This window comes from Cygnus olor, chromosome 3, assembly GCF_009769625.2.
Source record: "Cygnus olor isolate bCygOlo1 chromosome 3, bCygOlo1.pri.v2, whole genome shotgun sequence".
Lineage (NCBI taxonomy): Eukaryota > Metazoa > Chordata > Aves > Anseriformes > Anatidae > Cygnus > Cygnus olor.
In genome coordinates, this window is record NC_049171.1 from 26,747,177 (window position 1) to 26,762,838 (window position 15,662).

The following is a 15,662-nucleotide window of genomic DNA, read 5'->3' on the forward strand; positions in this document are numbered from 1 at the left end:
CTTTATAATTACTAGGCATCTGAGAGACAATTACTGGTCATTTTTAGTCGTGCAAACAACACCATCATAACAAAATCATAGCTGATTAATGGTTTTTTTAACCTGCCTTCTGCTACTGTACAGAATTTAATATTTGTGATCATCTACATAAAACTCATTTTGGTACTACTAAGACAACTAGCATATTTTAGCAGCTTGGGTTTACATTACCATCTTGCAAGGAAAGACACTGGGATTTAAAAAAGAAAAATTCTGAACAGTTAAAAATTTAATTTCTCAGTGAGGCTACACTGCATACATGTAATGTAATTTCACCATTGAACATAAAATCCCAGTTGCTATAAATCACGGCAAAAAATAACAGTGCCAAAAAAAGTATTAGATGTTTTTCAAGCAAAGATTTTACAGCTCTATTTCTTTGATACAACAGTTGAAGAATATTTTATCTCATTCACTTCTAATTTAGTAGAAAGTTAGCTTCAGCTCCAAGGACCAACTCTGAAAGCAATATAATGCAAAGCCAGGTTTATCATGAAGCTATTGCAATTTCAACAAAAATATAATTATATTTTAGAAAGGGCAAACCACCATACCAGTGAGCAATATCTGACAGGTGTTAATCTGACAGTAAGCACTATTTTCTATTTTTATATCAAAAGAACGTGATTGGCTACGCTGCTTTTTTCTTTTTTTTTTTTTCCTCTCCTCCAAGACTGGCTATGCTGCTTTCATTTTAATACAATTGTAAAAAAGAGAACAGAACACAAAGTCACATCCTACAACAAAGATTGCTGTCTTAGCTTCATGCTTATGGTGCACTTTGATCCTCTTTCAACACCTCAGATCAAGCAGAGACTTGGTTTAAGTTCTCATGCCATTTTCACTAAATAAGAATTTGCCTTGGGAATGAAAATTGATACAGACAAAATGAAAATTGTATGGAACCAATTCAGCTATCAAGAAAATAACTGTCATAATATAGGACTTTGCCCAGTAATGCAGGATGATTTGAAGCTGTGTATAGAAAATTAATATAGATTTGATGCTATTTTCAACCACAGAAGAATAAATTTAAGTAAATATACTCCAGACAAGCATGATCATGCCACCATAGTGGACAATTAATTCAAATGACCTTAACTTTCTGAATAAGAGTTAGCACCGAAGAGACAATTCAGGTACTCTAAATGTGGAGTTGCACAGTTACTGCTATCACTACACTTATGTCTATGAATTTTTACATACATGTATCATCAATAACTTTTATTTCTATGTATTTTTACGTACATGTATCATCAATAATTATTTGCACTACTGCAGCTAAATACTACTTTTGCACTATGTTTAATAGATGTAATAACTCATGCATAGATGAAAATCATTAGAAAAGGAATAATCACTTCAAAACTCAAGTCTAATTCTTAACGCTTTACCATTGTGTTTTAACAAAAAATATTTTTCACTTTGTAAAGTCAAAACCTTCCTGGCATACAGAAACCCACCGCAACATGCCTTTAATAAATCCCTTCAAAACCCTAAAATACCTAGGAACTGGGCAGAAGGAACGGAAGAAACAGGCAGTTGCTAGCATGCAACAGATGAGCTGCAGGGTGGAGATGGAAAAGCAGCCAAGAGGAAATCAGGAGCAAGCAACAAGAGAGGAGATCACAGAAACGAGCAGAACAGTGGGGAAATAAAGGCTTTGCGCAAAAGTGTTTCAAGAGAAGACTTTATCAGTGTGGATATTTATTTGCTGTAAGAAAAGCAATAAAACGCAACAGTCCAAGAAACAGATGCGAACACTCTCTTGGTAGACATGTATATGTTTGGAACAAGAAGAGGGACCTTTAAAGTCAACCTAATGCCCACTGAAGGCTTTTGATTCATTTCAGAGAAGTCTGGACTTTACATTTACAGTCATATACGCAAAGATCCTACGCACTTAAAATAGGGGCCTAGAGGTATGTTTAAAGATGCTTAAGATGACCAGACACTTAAGTCTTGTTAAAATCTTTCCAAATCAATCCCCCAATAAACCCTCTCAGGTTCTTTTCAAAATCAACTTCAATATTCTTTAGGTATTGAAGCAAAAAATAGTCACTGCTTCATCTTCACACATTCGGTGCATTTCTTCATTGTGGCTGCACTCAAATTATCCTGAGAGAGAACACGTGTGTGTGTGCACTGTGTAACTCAGATTTGTCATACGTTCTGAGAACATTAATATAATGTTAATACAAATGCCGAAGGTGAAAGATGATATGATTATGCTCTGCCATATTTGCTTCTAAATGTGATTCACAAGAGACACAATCCAACACAAGCAGATGTCTGCAAAAGAAAGCTATGAATGTAATCTACAGATTAAATAGCTAATACTTGGAATTAACCAAATCTTGTGCAGGGTAATGAATAATTTTTGTATGATGTCTGTGTTAGGTCACTCAAAATGACAAGTAAAGTACATTGTGATATTGGAAAAACAGTAAATAACATCAGATTAAGAACAAGTGGAAACTAGTGAAATCAGATGGACATTATTCAATGATACTTAAAAAACCACCACGTAAAGAGCCCTTCAGAACAATTTTACCCACATGAAATATTTCATCTCAAGTAACCCAAGTGTCAATTAATATAGAGACTTCTATAAATGATTTTGTATCAGACGTTTAAAAAAAATCACGTTTTTCTTAGAATATTTTAATACTGTTTTTTTCTCATAAATTTGAAGGCTTAAACACATAAAAGCAAAAATCAGGATAGCTGAATAAGACTAGATACGACAGCTCACAGTTTCAGATACATTATAAACTGATTAACTTTGCTTTCAAGTTTGTATAATCAGACTTTTTACAGTGTAAGTTTCACTTCAGTCACGGGAGTCTCAGTGGAGCCAAATGAGGCTGCTTACATCAGTAGACTTTTTATATGTGCATCTGAAAGTGGAGGCACCAGGCTTATTTATGCCCCAGGCTCCATAGTCTCGTCTGCCACTTGTAGCAATACTGTTATGACATATGCAAGTGCAAATTTTGGTACTACATCTCAACATCTTAAATAATCTGGGTGGCTGCATGAGTCAGGCAATTTAGAAGCCCTTCAAACTGTTTAACAATGAAGATGTCAAAAGACACTGCTTTGACAGCATCTCATTTCAGCTATGTACTTAGAAACACAGGTGAGATTAGAACTGGCAGAAGTGTATGTCTGACTGACCTCACAGCACAGAAGCCAGGTATCTTTACACAAACTCAGGGTCATCGTTTGGTTCCAGGCCATCACAGGCAAAAAAAAAAAAGTATTAACAATTTACAGAGTTTTACACTCTTGCTTCAGATTGGGCCACTATGTAAAATACAGATAATATTTGCAAAACATAATAAAACCCCACCATTTTAACAGTTTAAAATTTGCCCTGGAGAAGTATTGCTAGACAGCAAGGATCTTTTTTGCACATCCTTCTGCACCTTCAGAAAATTTAACTACCATACAGAATCAGCTACCTGTATGTATGGCTCCTTTGACTTCCCTGAAGTCACGCTAATTTAAAGATCACAGTCGTGCTTCTCACGAGTCCTCCATTGTGTTCAAAAATTCAAAGCACATTTCAGTAATAGATATCTGTACTCTCCTTGGTGTGAAGTTGACATAAAGTGTCACCTATACGGAATGTCAGCACAAATAACGCAGCTACCAACGAGGAGAAGACCTACAGGGCATGAGATTTAACACCGTGTCATAGAAGAGGTAAGCTACACAACATTATGCTGATGTTGCACTGCAGTAAGATGAATGAAATGAAGTTGAAGGGGTATGAACTCTGTCTTGTAAGGATCACTTTTTGGCCAAAATGTATTTAACAGCTTCATTAATGTCCTGGAAAGTATAAAAAATAATAAGAATTTCAGAAGAAACTAATGCTCTATTTCTGCAAGCATCTACTCATGTTGATTTTCATTGAGAAAATTGTATTCAGTGGGATTACTCCCATACACACAATTACACCTAGTTTAGTTCTGACACGATACTGGAAAGATCTCAGATTACTACGCAGGAAGTGAGAAATAATCCAGGCAAATTGAGATAATTATAGTCATGGCTAGGAAACTGCAAAAACAAGATTTAGATACAATAATATCAAGTAACTACAAAATAGCCTGAAATAGCAGGAATACCTAGCATCTAAACATCCAACAAAAAAAATAAAGAAATATCTGAAAAATGTTTAAGTGTATATCTTAACACAGCAGCAAAACAGGCTAACATACTTTAAGGCTAATTAAGCAAAAATTTCCTGGACTAAAGAAACATCTTCCCATAAGGCTGTTTCATAATTGCTTTGGAAATACCCTTCTCTCTCTGCAAAATATAGGGATGAAAAAGCAGAAATAGACAAAAAGCAACACAATCAGAAAGATAAATGTTTTCTGAGGAGAAATTATATCTTTTGATTAGCAGACATCATACATCATTTTTTCAAGCAATGACTAAGCAGGATATAGCCATATCTGCCTACAAGTAGTTCCATAGTGTAAACATCAAGGCAACAGATGATTTATTTAAAGTGGCTCAAGTGGGTAGAGCTAGGAATAACAGGAAAAAATAATGGCGAAAAATATGCAGGCTAACAAGAGCATTTCTGGCACCGAGTCACATAAAATTGTGCAAAGGCAAGGGCCAAAAGTCTCATATTCGAGATGTCAAGACAAAGCTGAACAAAGCTGTGCTGAACTGAGGGATGGATGACATTGTGATTCTGAGAAACTTTGCAATGCTGCAGAGATTTGTCATGGCATGAACCTTACTCACACTATCACCATGACGTTAATAATACATTGAGAATAACTTAAAATGTCCATAAGGAATGAAATCAGTAACTTATGCTTTCTGGATCATAGTCTAATAAAGATAATGATATATTCTTTTTTGTATGATGTGAGTTCATTAAGGCTTTAGAACGAAACGCTATCAGAAGACCTGTATAACACTGCGTAAGAGATGTACTGCAAAAGCAATTTCCAGATAGTGACATAATGCTGACAGCTCTGAGAGAAGTTTTCTCTAAACCTGGGTTTTATTATTGTTTCGGTGCTAGGTCTTGTCAAATACAGCATAGACCCATGAATCAATATGAAACTGAAGTTATACAGCAACTTTCCAGGCTTTCTGTTCTTTATCTTTGCCGGTCCTGAAGTCTCCGACGTGTTTGATTTAGGGGAAAAGCAGGGCTTTGTTAGCCTCACTAAGCCACTCTTCAGAGCCTGTTCTGCTGCCTAAACCATTTCCACAGTTTTAGCTCTGTAATTTAGCACCACTTGTTGCTTTTTTTCCCCATTCTGGTAGTCAGCAGCAGCTGGAAATAACCGCAGCAGGTACAGGTGAGCCTACCTTCAGCACCTGCCTACTATGGAAGAAAATTAAGAAGAATCACACAAAAAGAGAATGCAAAAAACAGGGGTGGAGTGGAAAATAGTAAAGGAGATGGAAGAGAGGAAAGAAGGACAACAAAGGAAAGGATGATAAGCAAGTAATGAACAGACAAGAGCATAGTTAGAGGCTGGAGGCCTAACAAGAACAACGGAGTCAGACAAAGCAGTCTGGAGAGCAAGGTCGGATGGGAGTGAAAGGACACAGCAAAGAGGCAAAGGAACATGTTTTAAGAAGAGGAGAAGACAAATCAGCCAGATCAAACTGCACAATAAGAACAGCAGCAGAGTAAAACAAATAACGGAGAAGCAGAAGCATGAGAGAACAGAGAAAACTGGGGAGCAGCAAAGTGAAAGCAGAAAAACTAACTGCATAAGGTAACAGGTAACAATTCTGGCTGGCATCTGCAGCTCTGGCGTTTTTTTCTAGGCAGAAGTTTCTTGCTCTCGCAGACAACGTATTTCCACCAGGGAATGCTCTTTTTCAAACCAACTTCAGACCTTACTGATAATTCTTGGTGCTGAGTTAACAGAAACCCAGGAAGGTTCAGTTAGGCTGGTGCAACCTTGAGACAATCTTTATTATGGTATGCTCAGTGGTTACCTTTTTAATAATACTGGCTTAATGTAGTAGTAGTAGTAGTTCTTGAAGCAGTACTTGAAGTAGTTCAAGCCCCTTAACATTGGTACAGATAGGTTAGTCAGCAAATGCATCAAAGCGGTGAACTCTCATTAAAAAAGAGAAATGCATTATGTCAGCAGGAAGTAACTTTATATGCATTCACATTATGAACTGTACAAATGTTTCAATGAATAGTCATATTTCGTCACTAAAAGTAGGACGTCAATATTAAAAGAACTGTGTATATATAGATCTAGCTGAAGAGCAAAGAGCAATTACAATTCAATTCTTGTTGAGCAGAAAGATTGTAAAGACTGTATAAAGCAGAAGAGATCTCAAAAATTGTATGCAGTAATGAGATTTAATATAAATTGGGTTCAGTACATAGAATCTCTGATAAATCTGGGTGAGGAATTTCAATAATGTGCTATAAAAATCTGTTAAATACTATCAGTGTAAAACTATCAAATGAAATATATGAATATTGACTATTGACTGAACATTAAATCAAAATCAAAGTTGAAAAAACCCTCTTCAAAATTGGATATTTTAGAGTTACAAATCAATGTTAAATATAGCCTAACCCACTTATATCTAGACTCACTGAATATGAAAACTGAAAAGCTTTTTAAAATTGAGGAACAGCATATGGATGGCCCAAAAATCAGAATTACATTACATGCCTCTATAATATACTTTCAGTGCTATTTATCCCTAAAGGTAGAATACTTACAGGTTTTCGAGTTGGGGTGACTTGAACAGAATGATAGAATTCTGGTTGTACTCGGCTGCTTTTCTTGATTTTCCTTTTTCTTACAGAGGTTTCCTGCTCGCTTAGGTGGTGAGCTTCCACTAGAGGTTGTGTTTCCTCAAGGCGAGGTGCTACACGTCTTCTGGCATGACGAGGACTTGATCTAAAGCCCTGTAACCAAAAAAGCAATCATCGTGTTTGACACCTCACAGAATGGAGCCACGTAACAACAGAGAAATCACAGAGGACCTTAACAATTACAAGGACTTGAGGTACAAGCATGCTCATCTTAAATTAGTATAATACCCATATATACTGCATGTAACAATAAAGAGATGGTGTCAAGTGCTGCAAATGACACATTTATTTTATACTTCTCAGTTATGTATATTATTGACACAGCTAGTAGCAGTAACTCCTGTGGCTTTTCTTTATAAGCCCACACTTTTAGTTAGTTGTAACTGAATAGTTATAATATAAAATTTATAATTAAAATTTTCCAGGTTCATTCACTGCCTCAAGAGAAATTGTTTTAGGGAGTGTGAGCAGAAAATACCCATTTTCTTTTCTGAGAATTAAAGTGAAGAAAAATCAGTAGCTAGCAACACAACGATGACTAACTGTTCCTGTTAAGAGTCCTGATGCTGCTAGATCTGGGGGGAGACCTTGCCATTTGGAATAAAATAATTAAGAGAGACATCTGTCTTTTGCTATTGTCTGGGAAATGCATGCATAGTTGGCCAAATTAATAATCTCAGGAAAAGCTGCCCTTCACAAATGCTTTATAGAGGTTTGCTGTGAAAACCTTTGAACATCATCCAGAACCTCTCAGCCTTACAGAATTTCATTTACTTAATGGCAACAAGTACAATGCACGCCCTGTATTGCTACCTGCAGAGCATTTACACAGAGCATTTTCTCATTTCACTAGGTTCCCTCTGCACCAATCACCATGAGCATGCAGGAGCCTGCCATGCGTCATCTGTACTGAACGCAATGTTGGTTGATATTAAACCTGGCCAGGTTGTAAATAAGAGTTTCATTTTCTTGGTCCTATCAGCTTTCAGAATAAATGGGCCAAATCTACGTCCTTGGTGACAGTCTGCAGTTCAAGGGCTCCATTCCCTTTCAAAATCAAGAATAGATGCAACAGTTCCTATTTTTCTACTTTCTTTTTCCTTCCACTAAAATATTTCCACCAAAGTCCGTTTTCAGCAAACCCAGCGCTCAGAAATGACTGGTCCATATAAACAATGCAACTGCTACAAATAGGGATTTTAGCTAAAACTGAAGCCATCTATGCTGTGAATTTCAATGTCCTGAGCTCCAGCCAGTTGAAAACTAGGGGAAGCAATACATTTCCTTGTAAACCTGATGGTTTTTTTTTCCTCCTTCCTTATTTTTTAATTAGGAAATCGGCATAGAAAAACTATGCTCAAATGTTGTTATGGTCATAGATTGAAGTAATGAAAAGTCAGCTGCATAGCTCCCTGTGCAAATTGGATTTATTCGTCTAATGTTCATGCCACTGCAAGGGGAGAGAGATGCAGTCTATTCTGGGCACTACAAGAGACAGGCAGTTGGTTTAGTTCTTTAAAGGTATGCTCCATCAAGTAACAGCCAAAACACACAAACACATTTACGTACACATGCTAGTAGCTACTACAGATGTATATAGCATGCAACATGATGTGAAAAGACTGAAGTGCCAAGATGAAGCATCAGAGCTTGTATGCTGATCTAACTTCTTGTAGCAACCTTCTGCTCCTGGACAGGAATCGAGTCCAGCTCTACTTAGTCCATACCAGAGGTTTAAGTTCATACATGTGCAGAATCAAGGCTATGAAACACACATGATGAAAAGATATAACCAAAATTTCCTGTATCCTGATATACAATCCCTCCTTATACCACTGAAGCAAGAGAGCTGTTCAGGCTGTATTTAGGACCCAACTTTGATTCCCAGTATCCTTCATGGATGCAGGACCTTGCCCATATCAGCCAAGACAAGCAGCAGGAAAGCTCCTGCACCCAACAGACCTGCGGAAGATCTAGGAACATCTCTAAACATTCAAAGATGTAAATCTGTGAGACGCTCCATCATACTACTGCAATGGGAAAAGCTGTTGCTCCTTTTTCTCTACACACTGTGAACAGATACTCACAGTGCATATCCATGGTACCAAGACATTCAGGATAACAGGGAAAAATACAACTACTCTTACGGAGCTTACTTGTTGCAAAAAAAAAAAAGAAAAAATCTGAAAAAATGTTAGTGTGCATCAGGGATTATTCCACAGTAAAAGAAAATCCTCTTTAAGAGACCAAAATACCCAGCAAATCTATTTTGATTTTCTAAATGTTAAACAGATTGTGATTCATTCACAGATAATGGCTACTGGGTGAAGCCTGGTTACGTACGCGACACTTCAGACGCTCCCCTACCACACTCCCATCCCCATTAGCTAGATAAAACTCTTTGGGAAAGTATGTTTACGTAACAGAAGAATTTGGTAGAAGCTAAGCAGCTCTAAAAGTGCTTAGAGACACATGCCAAATAGGGATTTAAGTATGTGGGTCTCTCACTGAATGACTTCACTCCAAAATACTTCAGGGTTTACTAATTGAGTATTGTGCTTCAGTTCTAAAAAGTCACTTGTGACTTCCAGAAAAGTCTGTTTATGGACAGTACTTCTCCGTTGTATTTTCTAGATTTTTTTCTGTTTTGCTGTTTATTACTAGCGAGAAAATGGGATCTTTATCTCTTTAAGAGCTCATCTGCTTCTACTGCTGCAGCTTATTCTTTACTTGAAGTCATAATCTGTCTGCAGTATCACAAATGGTCGCTCTGGAGAGGATTATAATGCGATAAAGGCCAAGGATCATGATTTCAGGTAGAAAATTAATTCCTTATCAACAAAGATGATGTTACGAGGGCAGAGTCCTTAGGCCAAAACCTGAAATGCTTACTCATTTCTGCAACGAGACTTTGCCAGAGCAAAAACCCAAATCTGGAAGATTTCAAAATCTGGCAATCAAAAATGCAGAAATGACTCAAAAATGATGTAATGCATGGGAGCCGCTACTCCCAGGCTCAGTGCAAAACCAGAGCAGCCAGTGATGCCTTCAACAGCTAAAGGAACAGATGCTCAGCGCGTCACCTGCATTTCTTACCCTTCAGTTGAACCCAAAGTTGAAAATAGTTGAAAACTTGTCATACTAACATAGCAATCAAAATTAAAAAAAATAAAAATACAGTGAAAATAACAAAAGTATCTGTGCAGTAAGACAGAGCTCACACAGGAGAGCAGAAACGTAATACAAAATATTCAGGGGGACACACAGTACACCATCTGACACCAAATCACTGAGGAAATTCTAGAGATCTTAAGATCAACCAGGCAATACGAGGCTGCTGTAACACCGATAAGCAATTGGTAGTTTCGGGTGTCGTGTGAATGCTGTGTCACTGGACAGTGACAAACCTTTTCTCGTTCTTTGCGTTGAGAGTGAGCTGTTCCTAGACCCTGCTGCCTGACTCATTTTTTATCCCTACAAAATTACGACACAACAAACCAAACAAGTACAACTTCAAATTCACGTTTGTGTTTTTTTTTTAACTCTCCTTTCTTCTAAATACTAAAATAACCACACAAAGGGCATGGATTTACACCCCAGGATATTCTTCCTTAAAGAACTCAAATGACCACCAGAACCAGTTTTAGGTATCATAGAGGGAGACAAGAAACAAGAACGATTTGGGATTATCTTCTCTCCAAAATCACTCATGCTCATCCTTCTGGTTAACTCCCTCAAGGGAGCATTTCTGCCTCTGGAAGGAGGCTAGGAAGATCTGCCTTTTAGCTGAACTTTGTGAATTAATCCTTTTATGTCTTCTCTACAAGTTGTTTTTTTCTGGAATGAAGTATGGTAATATTGAATAGACCTTTTGTGCCCGTCTTTTCATCCTACCCAGTGATGAATGCTCCAAATCTGGGCACCGTGCTCCAGTGTGCACAACCGACTGGTCGTGTAAAATGAATTCCACAGCAAGATGCTCAGTTTAAAAAAAATAAATAAATAAATCTTCTTATCCTGCCAAATTTTAGCTTCACACCTCTGATTCTGTGCCTGACTTGTGTACAGAAACACAGTGTGGGATCCCTCTCAGCAGAGCTCCCCGGGCTCCCTTTGGAGCCAGCAGGTCAGAAGAACGGCGACGGCTCCCCTCCGCTGGCCATAAAGGCAGCCCAGGCTGACTGCTTCGCTCTCAGACAATCGATGCTGCAAGTGTCCAAAATTAGACAGGATGGATCTGACCTATGATGATCACACGAAGGGTGCAGTCTGCCTTCTGTATGATATTCATCTTCTCATATATTTTTCCTCTCTCTACATGAAATAATTCCACTCCCTTGCACCGCTTTTTTTGTCTGAGATTTTTACACGTACTTATTCACAGACATAATCCTTGCTGGATCCCCATTCAGCACTGTGTTCTTATAAATTAGTATTACTGATGTAAATATAATAGTATTGTGTGATTTTCTATTCTGTTTAAATATTTCCCATTCCATCTTGTTTTTTGATCAAGCTATACATCCAACAAAGCTCATCACTGAATTATCAAGAGTAATTCAAAACGCTCTTTCTGGAGACCATAAACTTAAAACTTTATTATAAAGTGTATACATCACTTTTTCCTGTAATATGCCCAGCATCCCATTTATTAACATTGAACAGCACATGTATTCATTTGTCCTGTTCTTCAGAATTTCTTTGGTGTGGTCTGGTGTTTGATAGCCAAGTACGTGACACGCTGCAGGCTTTGTCAGGTCACTGCCTATTCCCCCTATTTCCATTACAAGACCATTAATACAGAAAAAAAAGTAATTGAAACTTTCTAAACAACTTGTTTAATTTTTGCTTTTATTTATATTTATTTACAGATGGGGACATTTTGGATAATGTGGTAAACCTTTTTCTTTTCCTTTCTCTTTCTTTATTTTTCTGTATCTCTTTTTAGTTCTTCAGCTGCTACTTTAATAGAGCCATATGAACACAGCAGTGCTATCTCATGAGTGCATTATTGCTTTGGTGACTTGAATCTTTGACTGCTCCACTCCTTTGATGTGCTATTCTGTAATTCACCAGATCCTTTTTCCCTCTATTCTAGTTGTTGTTTTTTTTTTTACTATCCCTACTGCTTTTATCATGTTATCTATTTTTATGCTTGATAAAACAAAATTACTGATCCTTCATTTTTTCCCAATCTGTACTTTATGCAAAATATGTCAAGAGTCTGAGTTCTTGTAACCCCATCTTTCCAACAGGTATGTGTTTTCAGAGTCACCAGGCATTAAGAGAAATCCGAGTGCTTTACAGGAAGTCCAGCTGCGTTACCCTCAGCAGATACTGGACTGTGACCCAGTTTACCTTCTGGCAGAGCTTCGGTAAACTGCAGAAAAACTGCCAGTCAGCAGTAAGCAGCTTTTCATAGCAGGAATGACAACGCAACTCAACTGTATTGGCAAATGCCTTTACAGATTTTTAAGTGAGTTCCCTAGATAAATGCACTTTAGCAAGTACACTAATGAACATCAAAACCAAAGGAAGCTCAGATAGGATATCCAACCTTGAGTGCTTGCTTTTTTTTTTGACAGCGGCTGTGTGTGCATGAGAATTGTCATCTACTACCCTTGTCAATTAATGGCCTCAGGAAACAGTCTTTGAATTGTCAGTTACCGTCTGCTTAAAGCTTGGGAACTTTCATGTATATGCAACCTCCAACATCTCGCGGCCTGGGGACATCAGTATGCACAGCACCAGAGCCCCTCTCAAGATGCCAGAGTTTTAAGCTGTTTGCAGACAGGCTAAAATAGAACCCAACCCTATAGCTGACCTGGCTACTGGAACTCAAAAAGCAGGTTTAATTAAACATTAAATCAATTTATTGTATTAAATTCCCCTGCAGGCTGAGAGAGCGAGCTTTGGAGAGTATTTCTGCTTCACCTACATACGTATGTTTATATGCATCTGTGTTGTAAGACCACCTTTAACTTTGAAAGTGACCAAGACCGTGTTATTTCCCTTCTTCTCCCATGGTTACTTCCATGTCAAATATCCTCAGTTTACAAACTAATAAAGAAACAAAACAGAACAACAACAACAAAAAGGGTAACTATTTAATTGCCAGTCCTGAAAAGTCAACTGAAAATCCAGGATTCAAACTAAGTCCTCCAAACTAGTAACACATCTTGTCTAACAATAAAAACTGCTAATTAAGGCTGGGTCTTAGTTTTCTATAGCAGGAAGACTGCCTGCTTTCACTCAGCATATTACCTCACAAACACACACAGAGGGAGCAACGGTATTTGCTCTTTCTTGGTTCTAACAGCTCTCAAAAAATACAATGCAATTTAAAAAAAAATTTTTTTGATGCTTCTATTGACCTTTTTCTTTAATCTTAGCTCAGGGTTATCCCTATAAAGACCTGAATCAAGAGTTAAAACATTAAATGCAAGATTTCACGTTCAGTTTCCACTCCCTGATTAACAAGCTTTCACTGATGCTTCTTTGCATGTATTCAATTTATTTTAGGAGATATTATTCTTATCCTCTAAAGCCTAAATTCCAAACACTGCAGGAACTATTTCTCGAATATTGAAGACTATGATTTGGCATGTGTCATATAATATTCAATTTTCCAAGATAAACCCAAACATTCAAAGGGGATTACGAGCTATTGTCTTTTACGTAACCTGAGCAAGATTACTTTTCAAACTGGGTTCATGAAATACAATACCAATAACCTGCTTTCCAGCTCCTAAATGGGCCCCCAAGTGTATACATAAAAGCCTTTGTTTGATCCCAGGGTTTAAATGTGAATTGAGAATGTAACTTTTAATAACCCCTGCTGTATCACACTGCTGTTTCACATGTTTTGTTGTTGTTGTTTGTTTAATCACGGGGTTAGGATTCCTATCAGAGCAAGTAAGATTTGATAGAAAAACTTGATGTTGTGTAAGCAAATAACCAGTGTCCCCAGTCATGCCTCAAGATACCCTTTAAATACTCTTCCCTGTCTAAATCTATAAACCACAGAAGCTGGCCTGTTCTCTCAGATTCCCTAACAAGAAGGCTTGCAACCCTCCACTGCTGTCTTGCCTTTGTGATAGCTTGTCCCAGTTCCTTCCCTATTACCTCGGGGCACCACAAGCCTACAGGAGGAACAGAACAATTCTCTAAGAACAAAAATAAATCAGAGTACTGCTTGATCAGTGGTCTGCAAGGGCCAATGGCATTTAGAATATACCAGCACATTTCCCAAGCATGTCCCTTTTCCCCTTCTGCTTTCCCTCTTTTCCACCTCATCGTTTCTCCTCAGCTTGGATGGTATATATCCTGAGCCTACCAGGAGCAATTAACTAGGAAAATGACCTTTTAAATATTGAAAATGCAGTAAGAAGGAGAGTAAGAAGTAACACAGATTGCTAAATCACACAATGGCTGCACAACATCTAATAGAAAGAAATCACTCATCTGTCCAGTGCACTTGTTTGGAGCGCAAACTGGAGAGAGAATTTATGCCACCTCAGCACGTGAAGACAGGTGTCAAGTGTAAAACAGATGCATGACAAATGAGAGATTTAATAGGCATACATATATATATGTATGAAAATGAAGATAGCTGGGGAGGAATTCGGGTATCTATTAAGATACCTAGATGCAGATACCAACATTTTCTCCTGGAGCTAGTCTAAGATCCTACTACAGCCAATGAAAAATTCAGTCAACAGAGTCAGTGAGGCTTGAAGTCCTATTCAGCTTCTCCTAAGGCCGGCACCTACACCGGGTCAGCTGAACAGCTCTGCAGACTGTAAGCTGTAAATGCTTACAGGGAGCTTATCCCGCTGTGTAAGAGGATGCTGTTCTTGCAAAGTCACTTTCCGACTCCAGCTGCACTTTACACGCATGAAGGTGGCAGCGGCAGATCAGAAGGGAACGGTGCCTTGACCTAGTTGTATCATTTTGTTCTCTCTAGAACAAAGGAGGAGGATAAATATAATACCTCAATCTGACATGATTATGCATTTCAGCGTAGTTTAGATATCCATAAATTAAGCTCCGTAAGATCTGTGCTTCCCTTCCCGTTTGCACTACTGAAGCTGAGCGCTGTCGTTCAAACCGCTGAGTGGACGGGGGCGATAAGGACGTTGGCACGAGCTGCGAGAAACGTGTCTTTGCCCAAATGTCAGCTGCAGTTAGTTCCTGTAGCTGACATGGTATTTTCACCCTTCAGCCGTAACTCGTGTTTCACGGCTGCTGATGAGTCAGGAAGAGCCAGCCACTGCCTCTCCTTGATGCAGGGCCGGAGGGCACAAGGGAGCACAGCTGGGGCTCGGAGGCTTTGGACAGAAGAAGCACCGAGATAACAGGCACCCAGGCACACAGCTCCCAGGTGAACGAGAAGCATGAGGAATCAACTCAAATATGACCGGGCAAGCTAGCGCTAGGTCAAGATGAGCCGTATAAGCAGTGGGTGTGAGCATCTCTGCAACACAGTGCTAAGTCCTCGTCCAGGAAACATGGAGGAGCCTGAGCACTCCTCCTCGAGCCAGGGCTGGGGCCCGATATGCCCTCCGCACCACGCAGCATGGGGGCAGGTTGGGAAGCCGCAGCTCTGGATCTGTTCACTTTTGGCATGGCTGAGCCTAACAAGCCAAGCTCAACTGAACCTGCTTCTGCATGAGAAGAGCAAAGTGACCCTACCCTCAGCACGGTCTTCCATAGCACATCCATGGGGCCTCTCTTTCAAAAAGCCCACAAGTGGCATTTCCATGCCCTAGGAAAACACGTA

At 38.7% G+C, this 15,662-nt stretch overlaps 1 protein-coding gene across 1 annotated transcript in view; it reads right to left on the reverse strand.

Moving 5' to 3' along the window:
• LOC121067794 (dystonin-like) overlaps positions 1-15,662 on the reverse strand; it is a 301,338-nt gene that overhangs the window by 278,820 nt on the left and 6,856 nt on the right. The window contains 1 exon segment of the mRNA XM_040552644.1: positions 6,785-6,973. Coding sequence (XP_040408578.1) covers positions 6,785-6,973 — 189 coding nt within the window.